The following is a 24,024-nucleotide window of genomic DNA, read 5'->3' as shown; positions in this document are numbered from 1 at the left end:
CACGATCTGTGCACTGTCACAATCTGTTCCCTCATTGAGGTGCCCCTGCAGGGCGGGCTTCGAAACAGACCCAGAGGCACCTGCTGTGGGGACAACACTCCTGGTGCAGGACCAGGGCCTGCAGGGCAGGGCAAAATCACAGGCTTAGGAGCAAGATGCAGGTGGTCCCACATCCAAGGACACACAGCCAGCAGGGGCACCACCTCTCGGGGTGTGTCTGCAGGCCACCCGAGACAGTGTGTCCAAGGGCTGGTGACCATGAGGACAGGGATAGTGATGATGGCTCATCATAAATGGGGCAAAGCTTTCCGAGTGCCTGGGAGCACCAGGGCTGAGCTGTGTGTTCCAGGGATGGCCCGATTTGAGCAGCCCTTGGGTTTGTGTGACATCCTCATAGCTGATTAAACAAGCTCAGAGAGGTTACATGACTTGTCCATGGTCACACAACGTCCCACATTAGCATCAGCCTGGTGTCAGAGACGGTGTCCCATCCATCTTCAGGGGACTCGCTCAGCCTGCCGGTCTCCTTTCCATCATGGACCCTGCTGGTCTCCTGGGCCGTTTCCACTTAGGGCACAGCACACGCCCTGAACACAGTTGTCCATGCACCCGTCATCACCAGGGGCCTGAGGACCCGCCTGGGTCCCCACGGTTGACGCGGACCCCCTTTGTACTTCCTGCTCCTGTTGGTGTGTGTCACTGAGTGACCTCACTTTTGTTTCAGTTTATTTGTAAGGAAACCCCTCTCCTGAGCCTGAAGCCACTTGTGCTGAGCAATGAAAATAAGTACAGCACTATTGAAATGTTTCCCCATTGTCTGTCCCCGTGCCACCCACAGGACATCACTCATGTCCCCAGGGGCTCAGGGCCCACAAGGAGAAGCTGGGTGCACAGTAAGGAGCCTGCACTCCCCATGCCCCGCACCGCAGGCATGTCGCTGCCGGGTCCCCACCGTGGCACTCTACAGGTGAATCCCCTTCACTCCCACCGGACTCCGAGTGCCCTCCGGGAAGCTGCCCAGCCCTCGCCTCTGCCCCAGCTCTGGCCGCACCCGATCACCTCCAGCCAGTCAAAGGCCCCTGCTCTCTGCTCCTTGGCCAACTAAGGCCCCGAGACACCACGGCCATTTCAGGAGTGGGTTCACTGCGCCCGCCACCCCTTCCATCATCACCTCTGGCTGCTTCTGAGCCTCCAGCCAGGGCTGAGTGGCTGCATCGGAGCCACCTGGCCCCTCCCAGGACAAATCATCAGCCTCTGGGCTCTGCCATCCCCGCCTCCTGTTCTCTTCCTGGTGCCCTGCTCCTTGCTCTCCGCGGGGTCTTCTGCGCCTGGCCCTCAGGCAGGGGCAGCCCAGAAGGTCCTCCATGCAAATGCACGGCTGCAGCAAACCTCTGCTCCAAGAGCCCAACCCAAGCCACACAGCTGGCCACTGTGCTGGGGTCAGCTGAATACCCCCACCCCAGACGCTCCTCCTCCAGAGACTTCTGTCCCCGAAAGTCCCAGTGAACACACAAAGGCATACCAGAAAGGTCACCCGTGAGCGTCTTTAGCAACTCACTCAGCCGCGCCAGACTTGGGAAGACAGAAGGGTGGTTCTTCACGTGTTTGTGCCAGCTCTGTGCCAGGGCGTGGCAGGGCTGGAAGCAGCGTTCTTGAGAACAGTGCCCCATGTGAGCTGTGCCTGAGCCCTCAGCGGAACCCCAGTTGCCCCCCAGGCTAAAGATCATTTGGGGACTAGCTCAGCCCGCAGGGTCTCCAGCAGGTACCTGCATCATCCAAGTGGGTGTCCGAGGACAGTGGCTCCTCCAGGGAAGCCTGGCCCTCCCCGGTGGCCATGGGGCTTCCTGGCTGCACGTCATTTGCTGTCAGCATCTCCTGCTTGGGAGTAGAGGGTTCACTCTGTGTGGACCGGGGGCCTCCGTCGGGGCTGCACATTTTGCTTTCAGCATCTGCAAGGAAATTGAGCCATCAGCAGGGCCACATCTCTCTCCCATGTCCTTTTATTCTTATAGGACTCCTTGGGAAGATGCCACCCAGGCCCTGGTGCCCACCCTCCCCAGGGAGTCTCTCCTCCTCTGTGCTCCCAGCCCAGGCGACCTGTGAACCTGAGCCCCTGGTTTCAGTGTGCCCACTATGACGCCAACACCTGCAGGACGCTGGACAAGCCCCCACCTACATCCACTCTCTTGCCATTGGCCTCTGTCTCCCCTACTCTGGTCCTGCCCTCTGCCTGATGGCTTGCTGGGCTGTGGGTACCAGAAGGCCTCTGTCCCAACAGCAGGCTCAGGGACAAACCAGTGTTCTCCCTGGACATGTCCTCCCCGGGTGCTGCGCTCTTGCCAGGCACCTCTGTCCTGCTTCCCTTGGACACATCAGCATGTGGCCAATGGTGGGCGCCTTCCCTGGGGGACAGCTAGAAGGGCATCCTGCAGATCTACAGCCAGGATGAACTCAAATGTGAGCCTGAGGTCTCAGGAAGGCCAGCGGATTCTTCCCAGGAGGGAGGGACCTGGGTACAGCCAGGGGACTCACTGGGTGGACAGGACTGGGTGTCACACCACTAGTGTCTTGGCTTGCCATGACGGTTTGCTCATACTTGACCACCTCCGTGAGTCTCTGCCACTGGATCCCCTGGAAGGCAGAGGAGCACATACCCAGGGGCACAGCGTGGGGCCCCACCTTACCTACGCCCCCCCATGCCCTGTGTGGCAGGGGCAGCTGCCTGCGTTCACAGGCACCCACACCAGGTCCTAGAACAGCCTCATTATTGCTGTCAATCATAACCCCTCTCCACCACCATCACCACAGTAAAAATAAGATGGCTGGGTCACAGAACTGGAGGGGCCCAGGTCTCCAGCATCATGAAGACCCCACGCCCCCTGCAGGTCTACAATCTGCCCACTGGCCTTGCAGCTCAGCCACTTTGCAGGGTCCCTCTGGGCCGTGCTCCGAGTGCCAGCCCAGAATCATGCTCAATGAGAAGTTCGTTCCCAAAATAGCCCTGGTGCCAGGGCCGTTGCTAGGAAACACTGGTTGGGTGGGGGCGGGGTGGCTCAGGCCCTGCTCCTCTCACTCAGGGTCAGTGGGCTCCCTGCAGCCAGGCTGCTCCAAACTCACTGCTCTGCCCCTCGGAGGGCTGCGGAGGGAGTGCAGGAAAGCGTGCTGTCACGCTGAGCAGGCACACGGGGCAGGGAAGCCCAGGCCTGTGCATACAACATGCACACACAGCCCCAGGATCCGACCACAAAGGAACCAGACTCCAGTTACTACTGTCCAGTTCCCCAGGAGCCCGCGACTCCCGGGTCACTGAACACAGCGCCGAGGTACATATCTAGTGACTGCGCATGAAACTCCTTAAATTATTTAAGAAACTGCTGAGTCAGTGCACACAGGAAGATGGGGGAAAGTTGTTCAGGGACACCACGGCGTCCACGCAGGTGGACGTCCGGCCCTGTTGGGCTGGGGACCTTCACGCCAGAGAGGCTGGTCTGTTCTTGGTCACAGACATTTCAGAGAAGGGACAGAGCAGAAGAGACAGGGTGGGAAAGGGTCACTTCCCACAGTGACCGGCCCCCTCTCATTCATCCGTCTCAACACCACAAACGGGCAGTCCTAGGTCCCAGCAGCTGAGCAGAACTGCAGGAAATAGAGTGGCCCAGATGGTTCCTGGACACACACACTGACAGAGTCCTAAGAACATCTGCTGAGGCGAGGGACACAGACCCGTCCTCTGGGCCCAGCGGGCTCTGTCCTGTCAGCCTGCCCAGGGCCCAGCTCACAATGCTGCTTGGGCAACTCCAGGGTGATGGGCACGTAGGCCTGTGTTCATCTGCCCTGTGTGCGAGCCACGGGACGCTAGGAGGTTTGTCCTGACCAAGGAAGCTCACGTTCGAGTTTGTGGGGTCACCAAAGATGCTGGGCAGTTCACATCCAGGGTCGGCCCTGCCTGCAGTCCTGGCCACAAGGCACGCAGACTCAGTGCAAGCGGCCGGCCACAGGGGGGCGCCCATGGCCACAGGTTGGTCCTCCTTGCTGGGAGGTGGTGGTGGCTGATGACCGATTCCTTAACCCAGACCCAGGAAAAACCAAGACCTAGGACTGCCCACACCCTGGGGGAGGCAGTGGGCCTCAGCCCTCACACCCCTCCCCTTCTAGGAGGTGGCTGAAGGCTCCCCTGAACTGGGAGACTCCAGTTCCCATCAGTATGGGAGAGCCTCCTGGTGCCCCCAGCACTGGATAAACTAGACAGGTCAACATCAAGGGGACTTGCCAGGGATTTTCTCAGAGGCCTATGACCAACATCTGTGTGTATCCTGTAGCTATCTTATGGCTGCAGATTTACCAAAAGAATACACCACAGAGGACTTACGACCCACAGGAGTTCAGGGAAAGCAAGGCCCCCAGCCCAGCCACCCAGGGGCAGCCCTTGTGCTCTCCCCTTCTGATGGGCCCCAGAGACTCCCTGGCCTTGCTCATATAAGGGCAAGCTCACTGTAGGCCCCCACTGCTGGACTCCCCTGGGCGTGTCTCTCACCCACGCCATTGGGGGGCAGCGAAGAGGAAGGCTCCTCATGCCCAAGCCCCTCTCCCACCCCCATGTCCCACCCATCCCCTACAGGCACCTTCTCTGAGCCCTGGGCCTGCTCCCTCAGCCTAGAGGTCACCCCTCCTTCCTGATCTCTGCTCAACCTTCCCGAAGTTGGAGTCGGCTGGGGAGGCTCATCAAGCACTGGCGCCCACAGGGTCTGAGAAGCATCTCATTGAGCTGATCCCAGCAACAGGGGATCGTGATGGCTGCCAGGTGATTCTAACATGCAGCAGACACAGCCAGCCTCCTGCCCACGGCTGGCCTGGACAAAGACACCCCCTAAGCCCCACCAGGTGGGCCCTGTCTCCTCCTCTTAGGGTGCTCTGGGTCTTCCTGTGCCTTCCTCTTCTCAGTTGTGACTTTGTACAGTTGTGGAATTCCCTCCTGCTTGTGCCCCACAGGACCATGTCCTGGGAAAACAGCACCCATGTCCTTGGCTAACACAGCAGATGCTCAGTAACGCTCTGCACCATCAATTTATGGTGCATGCTCACTCTCAAGGACAGAGATGGCACTTGTGGTCACTCTAGTTCCTGCTCAACAATTGCTCAGCAAAAGGAAAGGGTGGGGGGTTGGGAGTACACCCTGTGGCCCCGAAGCAGCCCTCCACCTATTCCATGCAGCCCCAGGCAAAGAATGGATTTTACATCTTCAAATGGTCGGAAAATAAGAGAAATAGTTTGTGACTCATAAAAATTATTTTAAATTCAAATTTCTGCATCTATAAATAAAGGTTTATTGGCACACAGCCATGCCCACACACGTATGTACCATCCCTGGCTATTTCTGCCCTGTGACAGCAGAGACGGGTGGTTGAAACTGACTGTAGGGCCCCTGCTATGGTATGTCACCTAACACAGGCAGGAGTTCAATCCCAAAGCACAGATTAAAGGTATTAAGAGGCTCAAAACAATATGACTGTGGTATTGTCAATGGGAAATTTGGGATTAGGTAAGAGTATCAGGGTGAAGCCCTTGATTGTATTCTGGTGACCTCATAAGAGGAAGAGGGACCACACAGACAAGCTGTCTCCTTACCATGAATGCTGTGCCACCTCAGGGCTCTGCCGGCAAGAAGGCTGTCACCAGAACAGAGCCACACCCGCACCTTGCCCTCTGGCCTCCAACACGGGGAGCCGAGGAAACCCCTTTACAAAGTCAGCTGCCTCGAGCACTTCAGTATGGCAATGCAGCACAGACAGACACAGCCCCCAAAGCCTGGAACACTCACCATCTGACCCTTTCCACAAAAAGGTGGGCCACCCCTTGACCTGCAGACACTGGCCACTGGGCCTCTGTTCCGACTTCATCCAACAAAACCATCTTACAAAAATTCAGAGTTTAAAAAGGCCAACTGTACTCCTCCTGAAAACTCTCCTCTTTAATTATTCAAAAATTAATTTTTGACAAGAATCAAATCTATCTTTACTTCCTCCTTATTCATCAAAACTAATATTTTTTGGACTAGATGATAAAAAAAACTCAACATCATTTTTCTTTCCCCTTTCTCTTCCCAAGATCCAAATAAAGCCCTTTGGCAACATAATCAAAATGCCAGAGTTTGGCACTTGGGTCCCATCCAAACTCAGAGTCCAGACTTCTGTTTCAGAAGAAAAAAAACTCCACCAAATCCAAGTCTGAATAGAGAGTGAAATGTGCAAGCACCATGGGGCTCCCTCCTGGTTTCCTTGCAGGTGGACAGTCCTGGTAGTATTCAGCCATCCCCCTGTGGGCTTCCCCTGACTCACACAATTGACCACTCACTCTGGACCTCGGGGAGGGGAAGGCTGCCGAAGCCCCGGACCCCAGCTGGGGTGTGTGCTACAGGCCTGGCTGTGCACAATCTGGATTTATCGACTCCGTGAGAGTCCCTCCTAATGTCTGATACTTGGACCAAATTGCAAAGACACTAGTCATATCTTAAAGCAGGAAGTGGGAGGTAGGAACTAATATATGCACACAAGCCCCGTGGAACTGGCTCTGTGGGGCTTCAGTGAGGGGGAAAGAGCTAGGTCCAGCGCTAGAGAGATTTCTAAGTGGTCGCAGTGGGTTTTGTGAAACCCCTAACCAAGATTTCTCAGACCAGAAGGCACAAGGGTGTGGGTGTCGGGATCTGAGCCCAGTGCCCTACACCCATTGGAATCCCTCGTGAAGAGGAGACTAGGCAGCTAAAGGCTTCTGTTCGGTTAATTGTGCTGGCAACAGTGATCAGCCTTGTGCACGCCACCAAAACGGAACTGCTCGACAGACTCAGAGACCAGGCTCTACACTGCATCTCTGCTCTCATGCGCATGCCCAGCGGGAGTCGCGGCCTGACCCTCACCTCCCTCACCTGCACCCCAAAGACGAGGCTGATGCACACCTGGCACAGCCTGTGTGCCAAATGCCTGCCACACGGAAGTGGTGGGAATAGACTGTGGAGTGGGAAGAATTTGCCCCCAATGGGGATTAAAACGCTAATATGGGGAAAACTTAGGACCAACAAATCCCACCGCTGCCACTTCAGAGGAACCTGGAGGAGCCTGGAGCCCCTCCTCCCCCTGCTGCCAGACATCCCCAGGAAAGGATGCGCTTCCCGGTGCCCGGGAGGTGCCCTTCTGCTCCCCAGGGGTCCTCCGCTGTTGGCAGGCCCCTGACTCTGGGGCATTTCTCCAAACTTGGAGGCTGAAAACCCCACATCTGGACACTGGACGCCCCTGACGTCCATTCTGTCCTGAGGGGCTTCCCGCGTGGCTGCCTGGCTGGGCGAGCCCAGCACGGTGACCTTCGTGCCCAGGGCCCACACCCCTCTTACCCTGCTCCATCATCTCGAGCAGCCCCTGCTTGATGAGCTCCTCGCGCCCCTGCTTGCTGGCCATCTTCTTCTCCAGGGCTGCACAAGACACAAGGTCCACATGAGTCACGGTCAGAGGCTCGTCCAGGTCACAGCAGTGCCCACCTCAGGTTTAACAGACAGTGGGGTGGCAGGCGCCAGGTGGGGACATCGAGCAATCTGCCAAGCAGCGTCAGGTGAGAGGCTGTCACTCTCGAGACCTGCCTGTAGCACCTGCACACACGGCACCGTCCCCCAGGGCACCCCCACCACATACCCCCAACTCACCAGCTGGGGAATGAGGCCCCCTGCCCCCAGCACCCGGGGAGCTATCTGCAGCGGGGCTGGCTCACGTTAGTGGGCCGCTCTGAGTGTCTGTCCACATACTCTTCCCAGCATCTCTCTCCCTGGGGTGGGCTGTAGCAGACCACAGGTCAGCAGCCTTCAAAGGACTCACCAGAGGGGCAGGCAGGGAAGGAGGGGGCCAGCCCAGGTCCCTCCACTGACCCCAACTCACAAGTGGCACCCATCCGTCCTTCAGGTCAGCCTCTGCCCCTCCCAGGGCAGGACCAGCTCTCCCAGCACACCACGTGTCCCGCCCTCCTGGCCGCTCCACCGTCCCTGCTCTCCCTTCCCATTTGCCTACAGGCGAAGCCCAGTTTCCAAACACACAGTACGTAACCACTGGCTGCTTTCTTTGAAAGATCAAAGTGCCTGCTCTTAAGCAGATCGCAAAGCCCACGCATTCCACGTGCAGCCCCGCCGGGGCTCAGGACACGTGGGGTGGGCTGGTCCACTCAGCTCGTGGCGGGTGGAGGCAGCAGATGGCCACCAGGTGAGGACAATGCAGTGGTTAACTTCTTCCCCGGGCACAGGGGGTGCTGGCCGCCCCCAGGGAGCAGATCCAACTCAGCCGCCTTCATGGACCCTGAGGTTGGGGTGCTGGCGGGGACAACAGGGGTTCTATCGTAATGCCAATCCAGCATGAGCACCTGCTGTGCCCCGGCTGCGGCAGTCACTGTGAGCAAGACACCCAGCCTCTGCCCCAGGCCAGCACGTTTGGGCAGGATGGACCACACCTGTTTACAGGCGGGAGCGTGGTGCGCCAGGGCTGGGGTCCTGGGTGGGGTCGTCTGGGACTGCCAGGGCGAGGGCCAAGAAGGGAAACCAGACAGGTGGGAGAGACATTTTGGGGATAAGGGAACATAGATTCCTTTCTGCAGCCTGTGCTTAAAGCAGGTCCCAGGTGCTGGTTGTGTGGCCAATGCCGAGGCCCTGAACTCTGCGCTGGGGGGGGGGGGGGTGGAGATGGCGTGATTCACGCCCCCAACAGCGGGGCTCTGAGCCCAGCGGCCACTTGGCTGCTCCCATGGCCAGGTTTGGATGTAGGACTTTGCCTCCACTGACCCAGGTCCTTCCCATGGCCCAAAGAGGCAGCTGGACACGAGGCGGGGGTGGTGGGGGCAGATACAGTCCACAGAGGGGTAGGAACATCAGTCCTTCAGAGTGGGGGAGCAGGCTGGAGGCACCCCCAGGGCGGACGGCTCAGATGCCGCCTCCTGTGTGGCAGGCGAGTGGCCCTGAGCCCCTGCCAGAGTCACACTGCATCTCATCCCAACCACTGCTGCCCGCGACGTTGGGGATTCGATGCTGAAACAAACAGCCCATCACTGTGAGGGGATGCTGCAGGTTAAATGTCCTCCCAGGGTCACTGGGGCATCCCGGTACCTCAGCACAGCGCTGGGAGAGGCGCAGGGCACGGGGTCCTGGGGGCAGGAGGCTCGCCTTCCAATCCCACAGTGAGGGTGCTGAGCCCAAGAGGGCCAGGCCACCTGTGCACTCCCCGTCCACGGGAAGTCCACCTGGCAGGGCCTGGGTCCCCAGCACACAGGAGGACCTGGGGGGTTCTTGAAGAATGATGCTGGTTTTGTCTTCATTCTTGGCAAAGAGAATTTGTCGACTGACCTCTTTATTAAAAAGTGATTAGCGAGTCATCCCATGGGCTGAAAACCAGGGAGAGTAGAACATGGCCACTGCCCTGGCCCACCGTAGGGCACTGGTTACACTGCATGTCCTGCCGCACTCTGGCCCCGAGTAAGGGACTCTCCCAGGCCCAGCCTGTTCCGCACCCTGGGGCAGACAGGGCCAGGAGAGGACTGTCCCAGCAGGGAGGGGCACAAGCGCTCTGCTGACACCTGCTGTCCCATACCCAGTCTTGTCATCACCTTGGGGCCACCTGCCCGGGGTGCAGGCTTGTGGTGACAGTCCCCGCGGTGGTTCCGTGGAGGAAGGGGCAACGGGACAACCCGGCGCAACCTGACTTCCCACAGAGCTGGGCCTGGCAGGGTGTGAAGGTGCAGCCTGAGTGAGTGTGGAACCTTCTGGATCCTTGGGTGGGAGGCATTGGGACGGGTGTACCTAGCCAGAGAAGAGGTGCTAGAGGGTAGGTGGGCTTTCTGTCTTCACACAAGAAGAGCATCCTGAAGGTGTCAGGCCCAACTGACGGCCTCAGCCCTCAGAGTCACCCAGGGTCTCCTAGAAACAGCGAGAGTCAGGTAGGACCCAGGTTGCTGCCCACTTCATCCAGCTGAGATCATGGGTGTGGGGGGGCAAGGACCATGGTGGAGTCTAGTGAGGGCTCTGTGCTGGCTGCTGGGCTCCGGCATGATGCCCTAGGCCAGCCTAGCCCTGCACGGAGTCAGAGCCTGTTAGCGAGGCCCCAGGGATCGTGTGCACCCTGGGTCTGGGCAGTGTCCCACTGTGGTGACCGGTGCTGACCCACCCCAAACAGGTGCTGGTTAAGGGAGGTGACCAGAGGGAGGCTGAGCACCTTCTGGTCCTCAGAGCCACGGAGCACAGCCCGCCCTCCTGGGTGGGGGCCGGGAGACAGGGGTGACCCCGGCCTCGGCCAGCCCCGCCCAGGGCCTTACCCGAAGTCGTCTGCTTCAGTTTTTCATTTTTCTTTTTCCTCCATTTCCAAGGTTTGAAGATCCTGCCCAGGGTGGCCAGCTTGCTGTTCCTCCTCACGGGGGGAGTTCGAATCCCTGAGACCAGATACTCGGAACGCACCGGGGGAGTTTGGTCCATCTCATCTGGAAGACGAAACCAAGGGAGGGTCTCAAGTGGCCCCCAAGCTACCTGGCTACTGGGGACCCAGCAACTCCCTCACCCTGAGGGAAGACCAGTGAGTTCTCAAGGCCTAGAGCCCAGGAGGGTCATCAGAGCAGTGGACACTCTCGGGCTCCTTCGGACCAGTGCATATCAGAGCACACTCATATGTGGGCAGCCATGGGCAGCCCTCCCCCAACTCTGCTTCCACCATGGTAATTAAAGACTGCCTGGGTCCACTGAGACATCCCCTGCCCCAGGGCCTTTGCTCATACTGTGCTTGCTATCTGTGCTGCTCTCTCCCAGCTTTACTCTGCTCCATTAACCACCTACCCAGTCACACATTGCTTCCTCCAGGAAGTCTTTTACCAAAGAGAGCCAGGCCCTTCTCTTCTGCTCCCGAGGCCACCTGGGCAGGCAAAAGAACAGCAAATCCCACTGGGCACTGCCCTCCCTCAGCCTGTCAGCTCTCCAAGGGCAGAGAGCAGGCCTAGCACAGCTGCAGACCCCGGCCCAGGGACTGCCCATCGGGCGCCTCAGCAAACAGCTGCAGGCTGAGCCGGTCCATGAAGGACAGAGGGCAGTGGCTGGCCTTTGGAGCCCTCCTTGCTGGGGAAACTAGACCATGTTTGTAAAGTCTGTGGGACGCATACAGATGGGTGTCCCGGGGAGCTGCTGGCAGGGGACTAGCTGCAACCCCAGGCCATCACTGGCGACTGGCTAAGAGTGGGGGGCTTTCCTCTTGTGGGCTGTGTGCAGAGGTGAGGAGAATACAGCGGAGCTCTGAGCACAGGAAGGAGGTGGACCTGGGGTCAACCGCCAGGTCAGCACAGCAGTGTGCAACACCACCAGCACTCCAGTGTGAGGGGCTGCGTGCAGGCGCGTGCAGAACGGGCGCTGGCTGCAGGGAGGCTGGGGAGGGAGACAGCGCTTCGGCACAGGCTGCCGTGCAGCTGGCCACGCTGGCCGTGAGAGAAGCTCAGTTAGATGGAAAATGGAACTCAACTAGTGGAACGCTGAAGTCGGAGAAAAACTGCCTGGGATGTCCAGCGCGGCCTCCATCAGCTCCGTGTGGACCCATCCCGTCTTGACACAGTTCAGAAGAGTGTGGACATACTGTGGCAGAATCCCTCCAGGGTCAGGGGAGGGATGTTCCCGCCAACAGTGACAAGGACCTGAGTCACCCAGGCTCCAGATTAACCCTCCCGTGTCCTTTGGGCGGAAGTCCCCGGCCTGCCTGTGAGCCCAACCTTGTCCAGGGCCTCCACCGCACACACACTCCCACCCTGAGCCCGGCCGCCTTCCACACCCAGGGGAAGTCGCCTTAGTGCCACCTGTGGGAAAGGGCTGGGACCTCGGATCTCTTCAGATCCCAGAGTCCCCAAGCAGAGAGGCTGGGGGGCAGGGATGGAGGGGTGGCCGTCAGGGTTGGCAGCAGAAGGGCAAACCAGCGTCCCAGGGGCCAGCAGCCCGGGGGCCAGGACCTTCAGACCCTTCCTCCTCCTGCCTTCCCACCGAGGCACCCCTGCTCCGTCTACGACCCACCCTGGGTCCAGCCCCACAGGCAGCGTGGGAAGAGCAGCATGTGGCAGCATCGGAAGGACCACGGGGCAGTGCCCTCTGTGCCTGGGGACAGACAGACCCGGCTGGCAGCCTCTGGAGTTCCCACAGCTTGTGATTTCCAGAGAACTGTCCTGTGTTGGCCACCCCAAGTCTCAGTTTCCACATGTACAAGGTAAGAAGCACCCTGCAGGCAGGACGCGGGAGCTGGAGCGTGGCCAGGCATGGCCCTGGAGTCGGGAGGCACAGCGACCCAGGAACACGGGCCTATTGACGTATGTGCTGGTGCGTGTAAGATGGCATCATGCTGGGCTTCATGGTCACTTGGACATGTGCATACCAGGCTGGTCCCGCTGACCCTCCACCTGGACGTCCACGGTGACAGCTTAGAGCCAGCTCAACCACCAGTGTCATGGGGCTCACTCTAGACCTGAGCCACAGACCGTGACTGTTGGCATCTGCTTCACGGTTGGGCAAACCAGGGCTCAGAGCTGTGCACCGACACTGGTGGTGGCCGGGATCTCCAGAACCCCTCACGTCCCTAAGCTGTTCTGGCCACCTAGACCAGGACGTGAAGTGGGGGACACCAAGACAGGAGGCTCTCAGCAGAGCCAGGCTTCCTCTGGCCCCGTTCACTGTGCACTCTCCCAGGCAAGGTGGCCACCTGTGGCCCAGGGAGCAGCCGCAGGCGGTCATTCCATCGGGCAGCAGTCCAGGGCTGCCTGACTGGGGACTCCTCCTCTTGGGCTTGGCAAACCGTGAAGAAGTGGGGACAACGACGTCCTCTACTGTTTTTCTCAAGAGGGATCCCAGTTCCCAGCACCTGGCCCCTGGCGGGGCCCCAGGAAGTATGGAGGAACCAGGGTGGCCAAAGGGCATCCCAGGCCCGGCCACCATGGCTCCCCAGGGACACGCAGCGCAGGGGGATGCAGCCGAGCCTTCTCGCTCCAGAGGCAACTCATCCGTGTTTTCCCCTCTCCTTCCTCCGCCCACGATGCCAGATGGGAACGGAACTGCCAGTCCACAAGGACCCAGGAGAGACGGCTGTCCTGGGAACGTTCCCGGCACAAGGACAGAAGAGCCAGGTCACCCTCGGCCTCTAGGCGCTGGGAAGAGGAGGACGGGGACGGGCGCGGGAGACCAGGAAGCAGGGTGTTGCTTTGTCTATGCCTTGCCTCGCCGCACAAAGGCCGGTGGGGGGTCAGCTGCCAGTAAGACACCAGGTGTTGTAGCAAGACCAGCCCACCCCAGAGGGAACCTGCAGGGAGGGTGGTCTGCTCCAGGCCACGGCATCCAGGGGCCAGTAGAGCCCCACAGGAAACACCCTGGGGCTCCAGAGAAGGGCGATGTGTGGCCTGGGCTTCCTAGCAGCAGGGGCAAAAAGAGCAGCATATAGAATAAACTGCCAATCAGCCAGGGTGTGCGACTCCACTGTCCACCACCCGCTGCCCGGGCCTCCTCTGGCCTCCTGACTGGCCTTCTGCCATCCTGGAAGCACAACTCGAGTGGTCTCACCTTCCTGCTCAGCCCCTTCCCCAGGGCGCCCATCTCAGGACAAAATGCCATGAGATCACCTGGTCTGTCCTGCTCCCTGCTCTACCATCATCTCGACTGTGCACTGACGGCCGTCGCGCCCTGCTGAGGGCGCAGCTCCCCTGCTCTGCTACTTCCCAACAGGGGCCTGAGCCCCGGCCCTCTCCCCCTCCCACCCCTGCACCTCCCCATCCCCCTAGCCCCGCTGAGCCAGGATGGGCATTCTCCACTCCTTGCCGTGGGCAAGTGATCTGCTCAGGATGGAAGGTGGGCAGGGGGTCAGTGCTGCCTCCTCACCAGGGTCAGCACAGTTCACCGTTGGCTTTCTCCTGCGAACTCCTTCCCCTGGTGGCGAGAGCAGGTGCTGGGTCCCCACACTGAGACTCTCCTGGCACAGAGAAGTGTGAGGAGCAGACCTCGTGCCCCCTCCCCTGCGGGGCTCCCTCGTTGATGCACCCACTCGGCCATTCACCCACATGCCAGGTGTCATGCCGGGCACCGGGTCTACCACGGGAAGAGGAGACGCAGACGCTGCCCTGGGGCTCAGCTGCCCTCAGGGGCCTGACAGGTAACGCGGTCACTGGAGCAGCCCTTGCTCATTCCATAGCGCCAGCTCCCGGGCTCTGCACTCCCCTCTTCCTCGTCCTCCGTCTCCTGCCACCTCCACGGGTGTCCCTGCAAACACTCGTGTTCATTTGCCTGTGCATCATTGTCTCTGCCCGCCTGCCTACTGCCATACTGCCTTCTGACGGGAGGCCACAGCAAGGGCCCCAGGGCCCAGAACAGCCCTGGCGCATGGCAGGTGGGGATCCCTGAGATCCCGAAGAGGCCCTGGGAGACGTGAGGGGCACAGAGCTGGTGGTGCAGCCGGGAGGCGAGCAGGGCCTGCATGTGACCGGCAGGTGGCAGCTCTCAGAAAGGGGCTGCGTCAGGGCAGGGGGTGGGCCAAGGGGAGGAGGACCAGCGGGCAAGGACCTTGGATGCCCCAGGGAGGCTGCGGGGCCTGCAGGGGCTTGACCTGGACTCAGTTCAGCACAAAGTCCCTGCAGGGTCTTCAGCTCACAAGAACCCACCACAGATGCCCTGGCCTGAGAAGCTTCCGGGAGGGCCTGGGACATCAGGGCGCAAAGACCCCCACCTGGGGAGACAGGTAGCAGTGGTCTGCAGGTGGGTTCCCCTCCCCCAGGACAAAGCACCCTCTCCCCTCCTCCCGCCCCAGGCAGCTCAAGCCCAGGGCCAGGCCAGCCGAGGGCCAGCAGCAGAAGGGCCTTCCCAGGGACAGGAAGGTCACCACGGATGCTGTGCCCTTCAGTGGAGGAGGCAGAGGAGGGTGGTGTGTGCTGGTGAGCAAGCAGGAGGGTGGCATGGTGGTCACAAATGCCCATGGGTGTGTGTGCACAGCGAGGTGCACGTGGGTGAGTGGGCGCACCTGAGGGTAGGTGCCCGTGGACCCGTGCGTGTGCCCACGGAGGGAAGGGACGGTGGGGAGGCCGTCTTCCCATGAGTCCTCTCCGCGCTCTCCCTGGCATGGTGAGGAGGCGCCTTCCCACCATGGGAGACTCTGGGAGGTGCCAGCGCATTAGCAGGTCCCCATTAGCAGGTCCTCGAGCCTCGAGGAACAGCGGTGCTAAGTGCCAGGGGCACCTGGCACCTCCGAGGCCTTAGCTGTTAATTACCCAGACGCCTCTCCTACATCTGCTGCTGAGGAAGCACAGCCTCACACAGCCTCGGGCTGGAGCCCTCCTGAGGCTTCCAGACGACAGCTGGGAGGTGGCCCACCCTGCCGGCATGACCCCTGGGACAGCCCCAGCCCCTCCCAGGCCCTCGCAGGCCATGGTGGTCCACCCACAGACCCCGACCTGGAAGTCAGGCGCTGTTCTGGGACCTGCACGCTGACTCTCTGCGCTCTGGGCTGCACTCTGTGCCCGGGGCAGGGCCATCCCTGGACTCACACTCCTTCCACCAGCTCTTGTCACTCCAGCCATCGTGCTAGGCCCAGGTTTTACTGGGCAGGTCTGCCTTTCCCGGGGAACAGCACGCCCCATGAGCACAGGAGCTGTAACCCTCTCGTTCCTGTGACGTGGCCTCTCTGTGGCCCCTGGCCCTCAAGGTTGCTCAAATAAACCCCTGGAGCCGGGCGGGTGCCTCCATCTGACCTCGAGGGCCCCCCCTTAGTGGCCTGGCATTTCTCCTTTCCCGTCTGGCACCACCTCATTAGTTCAACTTCCCCCAGGGAGCAAGCGGGAGGCTGCCCCCCAGGAGGCAGGGCCAGCTGTGCCGGAGGACAGGACGCGGGAGCAGGAGTCTCCCTGTCCGTTTCATTCCTTCATTCACTAACTCACTCACCCCGTCTCAGTGGAGGGCTCCTCTGACCTGAGACAGAGCAGGCCACCCTCAGCCGGGCCCTCCCTCTGCGGGAAGCCCGGGCCCTGGGAGGAGGAGAAAGCCAAATGGGGAAGCAGCAGCTGAGCTGTGGAATGGGACAAGCTGTGAAAGAGGCGAACAGGAAGTCGGGGCGTGGACCCAAGGACGGGGTCCTCTGTCTCTTCATTGAGTGCTTCCCTGTGCCCCAAACCCATCCGCCAATACTCGGTGACACCATCTTTGAACAAAGCCCAGTGCTGGGCACCCTCCCTGCCCTGGGGTCTCACTGGCCCCAGGGTAAACCAAGGTGCTTGGAACCAGGAAGAACCAAGGCAGGAACCAACTGCAGAGGACACAGCTTCTCCTCCTGGGGTGGGGAGGAGGCTGGCGGCATTTGGGTTGGCAAGAGTTAAATAAAAGGTGCACATTCACAGAAGCATAGGTGGTGTTGAGGGGCTCAGTCCCCAAGATCCAAAAGCACTTCATATATAGAACGGGGATCCAGCGATGCCCGCTCCCTGGGGCCAGGTAATGACCACATGCGAACACAAACGCACTACAGAACCCCATCATCTATACCAGCACCACTGACTAAAACTGATCCAAGAACACAGCCTGAAAATCAAAAAGAATCCTTCACGGATTAAATATCGATAACTGAAAACCCAACTGTGTTGTCCTTTCTGTCCCTACTCTGCTGGCCTGGGTCTGTGCACTAACCGAGAGCCCCAAGGCTGGGATCCATGGTTTATGGAGGACAGAGGAGTTCGGAAGGCAGGTGTGGGCCAGCCAGGAAAAGCTGCAGGCTGTGACAAGGGTCTTCAGGACACTGGGGAATCACCAGGACATGGCCAATCAGCCTGGAGACAAGGCACAGAGAAGCTCAGCGTGGGGGGGCAGGTGGGAGGCCAGGGCTGAAGGCAGGGGCCCCGAGGGTCACTGGCACATTCGGGAGTCAGGGCCCAAGGCCTGCAAGGCCATGCCGGTCAGCACACAGCAGCACCTGGAGTGCCCCCAGCATGGCAGGCTCTGTTGTGGGCACCTGATATGAACCCACAGTGTCTGCTCCGTCCTGATCCCTGTAGCCACATGGGAAAAGGCAGGCACAGGGCTGTGAAGGGATCTCCCAGGTCACCAGCCCGAGTGCCAGAGCGGGGCAGAAAGCGGTAGAGGTCACACCAGCTGCTCCAAGAGCCCTCAGAGAGGCTGAGGAGGAGAGGGCTGGGGAGTCGAGCACGTAAGCCAGATGTAGCAAAATCAAGGGCCATTGCATCGAGGGCCCCAGGATCAATGGCCTGCAGCCAGTCAGCAGGGATTGTGGCTGGACAGCGTCCACAAACGTTCTGGGCATTTTGATAGACTCAACCCTGAACCTCCAAGCCAAATTTAAATACAGATTTCAAGGCTCCCAGATGTAAAAGCATTCTTGGTTTGATCTCCTCTCTGGAAAGTTCTTGAGTAACAGTTGAAGAGCCTGGATTTCCGGTGTGGTGATCAATAAGAACAGATCAAAGGCCACTCTGGGACCCCTTCCAAGGACGGATTGAGGCCACTCACCAGCCATTCACAATCACGCTGCTCAGGGTGGAGGAAGGACTGGCCACTGCGGTGGGTGGGAGGCAGGGAGGGCTGCAGGAAAGGGGCCAGAGAGCTCCCCAGCACCCCTGGCTCTGCTCTCTGCAGCTCTGCCAGCCGGTCCATGAGAATCCCTGACCACCACCCACCCTCGTGGCCTGTGTTGGGGAGACACTGCTGCGTTTCCAGGGGGACAGTGTCCCTTCCTGCCCCTAGCACATAGTGCACGAGCTGGTGTGTGGCCTGAAGGAGAGAATGAGTAGGGGAAAGAGACTGATCCCGGGATGCAAAAGTGGAGGCAGGGTCAAGAGCAAGCCAGCAACTATCGTCCACCCGCCGCCTTTTCTGTGCCCCTTGATACGGGGAAACTGCAAGTCCTCCCCTCTGCCCACCCTGAGCTCAGATGTCACCTCCTCCTGCCGCTGGCCACTGGAGGTGCCAAGCACAGAGAACCGACAAGAGCCTGGCTGAGCTTCAGAGTGAACCCAGCCCCTGGGAGTCAGGGCTTGAGGACACTCACGCTCAGTAGGACACACACGTTCGGACGTCCACGGGTTGGCTGCCGGACTCTCGCGTGTCCATTCCAGCTAAGCACCTCCAGGGAGGCAGGGACTGTGTTTTCAGGGCGTCTGACATTTGGGAAGCAGAGGCTCAGAGCAGGTGAGAAGAGTACCAGTGGGTCACGTGGCTGGTAAAGGGCAGGGCGGACATCAGAGAGCCAGTGGTGGACGTTGTTAGGAAATCACGGTCTATACCACAAGTCCCCTTGAAAGCTCCATTCAGTGCCAGCATGACCAAGGCTCTGAGAAGTCCTGCAGGGCGCAGTCCCGGCCAGCTGTTCAGCCAGCTTCTCCTGGAGGGTCCTGACCCCCCACCCAGCACCAACCCAGAGGCCGTCAAGGGGCTTTGGAGCAATACACCCCGGGTTAAGCAGTCCAGTGCCTTCCCGCCAAGGGCTGTGCGTGGTTATCTATCTTTGGAAAATGAAATCCTTCTCCCCCGATATCTGTGTCTCAAAGTTAATAGGATTCTCTAAGATCTTGGCAAAAACTGGGCCTCAAAATCTCCCAAGTCGTGGAGCTCCTAGTGGCCCCAGGCTCCTACAGCGTGATGCTGAAATGAAGCTGTGACCAGCGGCTTCGCTGCCGCGCTGATCCCAGCAGAAGAGCCCGGCCCTCTCTGGAGCAGCTGTTCTGCTCACATGTGTGGCGGGGAAGACACCCAGCCAACCAGGAAGCCATCTGCTTAGCATCAACCCATAATCCTGCCAGTGGTCGCCGGCGCCTGCCTGGCAGATGGCCACTTCTCCAGAGAAAACCAGCTCAGCTCTAGGCAGGTGGACGGGGAAGCAAGAGTTAAAACAGGAGGGCGGTGCCTGGGGGGGGGCGGAGCGGCCCCAGGGCCTCAGCTCCTCACTCTTCTGCTCCTGCAAACTCCGGAGCCTGGGTGCAAGTCTTTCCAGGGCTAAGAGCAGCTGTCAGAGACATCCTCCTAAAATCCGTGCTTCACAGAGAGCAGAAAAGGAGCACTTCAGAGGGAGGACACGAAGTAGAGCACTCAGGAGGCTTCGCATGGTGCAAGCCCCCGGTGAGGGCTGCAATCCGCCCTCCAGCCTGACTTCCCAAAACCAAGGTGAGGAAGTCCCTCCTTACGGCCTGTGAAAGCCAGAAGGGGTGAGCGCTCGCACATGGGCTTTGACTTAGTTTTGAATACCTGATTCCAACTCTTTTAGACATGTTGCAGGAGGGGACCGTGGGGACACATGGTGCCCTCTACCAAACCTCTTGAGGGACCACGGGACCCTTTCACCTGTTGGCACTGCTTTCCATTCCCACCAGGAGCGAAGCACCCACACCAACAACTCAGGCAAACTCAACGCCAAACAAAGAAGCCAGTCACCAAGAGGACGTGGGGTCTGTTCACATGGCATGTCCACATGGACAGAAAGCACTTGGGTGGTTGCCAGGGGTCAGGGGAGGAGGAGAGGACCTGGTCTCCCTTGGGTGTGGAAAGCTCTGGAATAAACACAGGCAGCAGCTGCAGAGCTACACAAGTGTACTAAGTGCCACCAGACTGCAAGGCAAATGCTGCGGATTTTAAATTCAACAACAACAAAATAATAGGAATTCCTAGGAATTAATGACATCAAATGACCCAACAGAAAATACACACAGTGCTTGACCACTTTATAAAAGAGGGCACCCAATGGTCAGTGGACATATAAAAAAGATGCTCCACCTAATTGGTATTCAGAGAAATGTAAATGAGATCCTCCCTGATTGGTGCAAGGGAACCACACCCTCTAAATGGTTAATAAGGCCAACTGGGTGGTCGATCACCTCATCTAAAATCACAGACGTGTCTCTTGCCTGGGGGATCCCCCGAGAGTCAAGAAGTCAGGGCAGGGCTGGCCTCGCTGACCAGAAGGAACTGCGAGTCCCACGGGGGACGGGGTGAAGGGCTCCCCAGCTCCCACCTGCCTGTGACCCATCGCTTGGAGCCCAGCAGGCCAGCAGAACAGGGGATGACGCAGTCTCTCCAGTGGCAGGAGCTCTACCTGTGCAGGGCAGCTTCCTGTGCTGAACGCCAGGACCCTCTGGCCCAGCCCTTTCTGTTCACAGGCATTGCCTAGCCTGGGGCAGAGTTAGGCGCCAGGGGCCAGAAGGCCTATGGGTAACCTGCACAAAGATCATAACTGTGCTGTACACAGACTTCCAAGAACAAAACACACAGGTCTGCGCAATGTGCAAACCTTGCCTCCCCCTGAACTGGACATCTGTCAAGGGCCACATGCTGCAAGCACCTGACTGTGGGCCTTGGGTGCCAGGCTCCTGCCACCACCGCTTGGAAGAACCATTTGAATTGTCGATCTATTTTGTGCCAGAGCATGTGCTAAGTCATGCAGAGTCTAACTTGAGTGGACACCCTGTCCCTGTAGGCCTTCCAGGAGGATCCAGGCAGGACACTGGACACAGCTGACCCAGAGTGAACATACCTGTGGCTCTGCCTGGCCACATCCAGTCCTCTTGCCAAGTCTGCAGTCCCCTGCTGGACTTCAGAGGCAGATGCTTCTGACTCCCACCTGGACTCCCACCTGGACACATACCCACCTTGAGCAGTGCCCTCCTGGGCTCACAGATACCTGGGCTATCAACCAATAACCAGCATGCACTGCAATCTCAGGAGCCAGGTGAGCAGTGAGGGAGGGGGAGGCTGCCAAGAGCATGACCTGGGGCTGGCCATGCCCCTAGGAGAGGAGACTCGGGAGCAAGAAGGGTGAGAGGGGGAAGTGGGGCCCAGGTCAGCCTTGTGCCACTCCACCTGGAGAAGGCAGCCTGGGACCCGCCTCCCGCCCCTCTCCCCGGCCCATCTGGCTGGTCTACACTTCTAACAGACACGAGAGACAAAGATGTTACATCAGCAAGGCCAAGGGCCTGGCCCAGGACAGCCCAGCATGGGCACCGGGGATTCCTGGACACACAGCCCCAGGTCACTCTCCAACTGCCTCTGTAAACACAGGAGGGCTTGGATCACAGTTCCCAGCTGGGCCAGCACATCCCCATGAGGGGGTTAAAGGCATCATCCAAACTGAGTCCCTGGGGACCCCTTGGGTCCCAACATGAAGAATCGCTCCCTCCTCATCCATCAGATAGATGGAGTTAAGGCCCATCCCCTCTTGGCGGGTTGGAATGCACAGGACAAAAACAGGCTGGAGGACCCGGCTCCTGTTACCTCCCGGGCAGCACTGCCCCTCGCAGCAGGGACATGCCAGCATGGTGTCTGGCCAGCTGCTCAGGGTGCGCCTTACTGTGTCAAGAAGGGGTTGATGGATCACGAGTGAGGGCCGGGAGGGAGACCTGGAGGGCCCCGCGCATTGCTGGTGGGACATGACTGGGGCAGCCACTGTGGGAAGGGGCTGGCGCTCCTCAAACTGACCCTGAAAACAGCTGTCCACACAAAAACTTGTGCATGAGCACATAGCAGCACTCTTCCTAACAGCCAAACGAGAACACAGCCCAAATGTCCATCAACTGGAGAACAGATGAGTAGACAGTGCACCCATTCCTTGGCTTGTCAGTGGCCATGAAAGAGCCACGTGAGCCACATGGAGACACAGACGCATGAGCGAGCACACCTTGTATGATCTGTCTATATGGGATTTCCAGAATAGCTAAAGCATGGAGACAGAAAGTCAGTTAGTAGTTACAGGAGGACCGTGGACAGTGGGTCCTCCACAGACCTGTGTGTACAGTGAAATCCACGGATCTGGACTCTCCGTGAAGCTGAAATCAAGCTACATGAGTTACAGCTCGGTAACACAGAGACAGGGAAGCAAGAGACCAGCATGGCAGGGCCTGCCCACAGATCTCCCAGGTCCACTGAGCTGACAGCTGCAGGTGTCCTTCCCCCCTCTCTGAGGGCACGTGGAACCCAGGACTCAGGACTGCTCCACAAGCCATGTCCTGGCCGCCCAGACCAGCGGCTCCTCACCAAGCCAGCATGAGCGATCACCACGGTCTCCCAAAGCTCTCTGCGTCCTCCCACCGTGGCCACCACTCACGTCAGCTCACCATCTGCAGCATGGACAACAGCAAGGCCAACCCCAGCCATGCCGTGTCCATTTCTGCTGCTACACAGTCCACGGGCCACACAGACATGGAGTGATAGTCAAAAATACAAATCAGGCCCGGGTGGCCCGGCATAACCTTGGGTGGCCCCGCCCACACAGGGTGGAACCCGAGCTCCTCGGGATGTCAACTGCTCTCGTTACCTCTCCAGCCACACTGGTTGTCCTCTGCACCCCTCCTATGGGCTCAGTTTGTGGTCCTCTCAAGGCCTTTGCACCAGCCCTCTGCTCTGCCTCAAACCCTTGCCCCAACACTGGCACATCACTAGGAGAGATACTGCTGCCTCAGCAAGCCCCCTTCCAAGCATGATTTGGTCAAGAGGCCACTTCCCCATTTTAGAAGCCGCATCAGCCGAGACCCCCATCCTCTGCACTCTGCAGCCTCCTGCGAGACAGAGGGCAGGGGCAGGCAAACCAAGAAGCAGAGCATGGACCCTGCTGCCTGAGTGCCCACAGCCTCATTCTGAAGGAAACTGAATATACCAGGCATCAGGGCAACTTATGGGAGCCAGGCTTCAAAGCCAGAGGCCTGGACCCTCGGGTGGGTCCCCTTCTTTCTGCAAGGGAACTCAGGCAAGTTCAGGCCTCTCCCAGCATCTCTTGGGTCCTCACCTGTGAAATGAGACAGCACTGACCTTAGCACGGGTCACACCTTGGCAAAACCAGACAGGAACCTGACAGACAGGTGGGGGGCTCTCATTCCTCCCCATCCTGAGAGGCCCACAGACGAGGCCCGGCTGGAGGTGACGGGTTTGGATCAGCCCTTTCTCTGGGCAAAGTGGGCCAAAGGGCTGTTGCTGTATCCTGCAGGCTAAAAGCACCTGATCCATCCAGAATTTGGCAAGCTTGACCCATCTAAGAGGAAACTGCAAGGTAGGAAAGCCCCTCGAAATTAGATGGAGCACGCGGCAGAGGGCCTCAGTATGAACTGAAATGGGCCAACAGGGGTCCAGCAGTCTCACCAAGGCCAGGACCTGCCTGGGCTATTGGGCAAGGCACAGACCGCCTCCAAGGAACTTCTCACGACTGCAGGCACAACTGCAATCACCTCGACCCCAATTTCAATTAAAGAAGTTAACCAGTGCTCTTTATGCTTGGACTGTCACACATCCTGCCAGGAAGGACCCACCGAGGAAGCACTCAAGGGCCCTTTTGAGTTTTCATGAAACAACATGATCACGTGTATAGACTGGGACAGAAACAAAATGAGAGCAGGAAGAAAATCACCAACTGAAGTCATCTGACTGTGGTGTCTCCATCAGTCTCCGCCTTCCTTTATGGGCACAATGAACTTAGGTTACTCTTCACACCTCCACCATCTGCCCACACCACCCGTCCACCCGCACTCCTTAGAGCACCCAGCATGGCAGGCCCGGGGACTCGTCAGGAGCAAGTCAGATTCAGCCTTACCCTGCACGAGGGTTTTTATCTGTTAATGTCCTTCTAGAACCCTTTAGAAGGAAGGGAGGGGGCTCGCACCCACTGAGCACCTGCACCGGCCTGTGTTGGGCACAAGGGCCTCTTTGAAGAGCAGAGCAGGGGCAGGTCTTGGGTCATGAGCTCAAGTTGTAGTGAAGATGAGCGACACTGAAACAGAGGCGATGACAAGGGTGAAGTATGGACGACCAGCAGGTAAGTGCCCAGAGGGCAGGGGACAGGGCCTCTGTCCTAGGGCCTGCAGAGCCGTATTGGGTGCAGGTGGCCAGAGAGGACCTCTATGAAAATGTGACATTTAAGCCTGAGCAGGAGCCCCAGATGAAGAGTAGACGGAATAGCAGAGAGGCGGAGGGGACTCTTTCCAGAAGGCCCTGAAGCCAAGGGGGGGACAGCACATGGCATGGGGTAGAGGAGGGAGCCT

The 24,024-nt window shown here is 59.1% G+C and overlaps 1 protein-coding gene across 1 annotated transcript in view; it reads right to left on the bottom strand.

Annotated features, from left to right (window-relative positions):
• Phactr3 (phosphatase and actin regulator 3) overlaps positions 1-24,024 on the bottom strand; it is a 172,313-nt gene that overhangs the window by 59,351 nt on the left and 88,938 nt on the right. Inside the window, exons 2-4 of the mRNA XM_027954353.2 lie at positions 10,330-10,491; positions 7,382-7,459; positions 1,767-1,949 (exon numbers count right to left, since the gene is read on the bottom strand). Coding sequence (XP_027810154.2) covers positions 1,767-1,949; positions 7,382-7,459; positions 10,330-10,491 — 423 coding nt within the window. The remainder of the gene's footprint in view (positions 1-1,766; positions 1,950-7,381; positions 7,460-10,329; positions 10,492-24,024) is intronic.

Source organism: Marmota flaviventris, chromosome 2, assembly GCF_047511675.1.
Source record: "Marmota flaviventris isolate mMarFla1 chromosome 2, mMarFla1.hap1, whole genome shotgun sequence".
Taxonomy (NCBI): Eukaryota; Metazoa; Chordata; class Mammalia; order Rodentia; family Sciuridae; genus Marmota; species Marmota flaviventris.
Note: the sequence above shows the minus strand (reverse complement) of the source record. Positions and strands in the feature narration are given on the sequence as shown.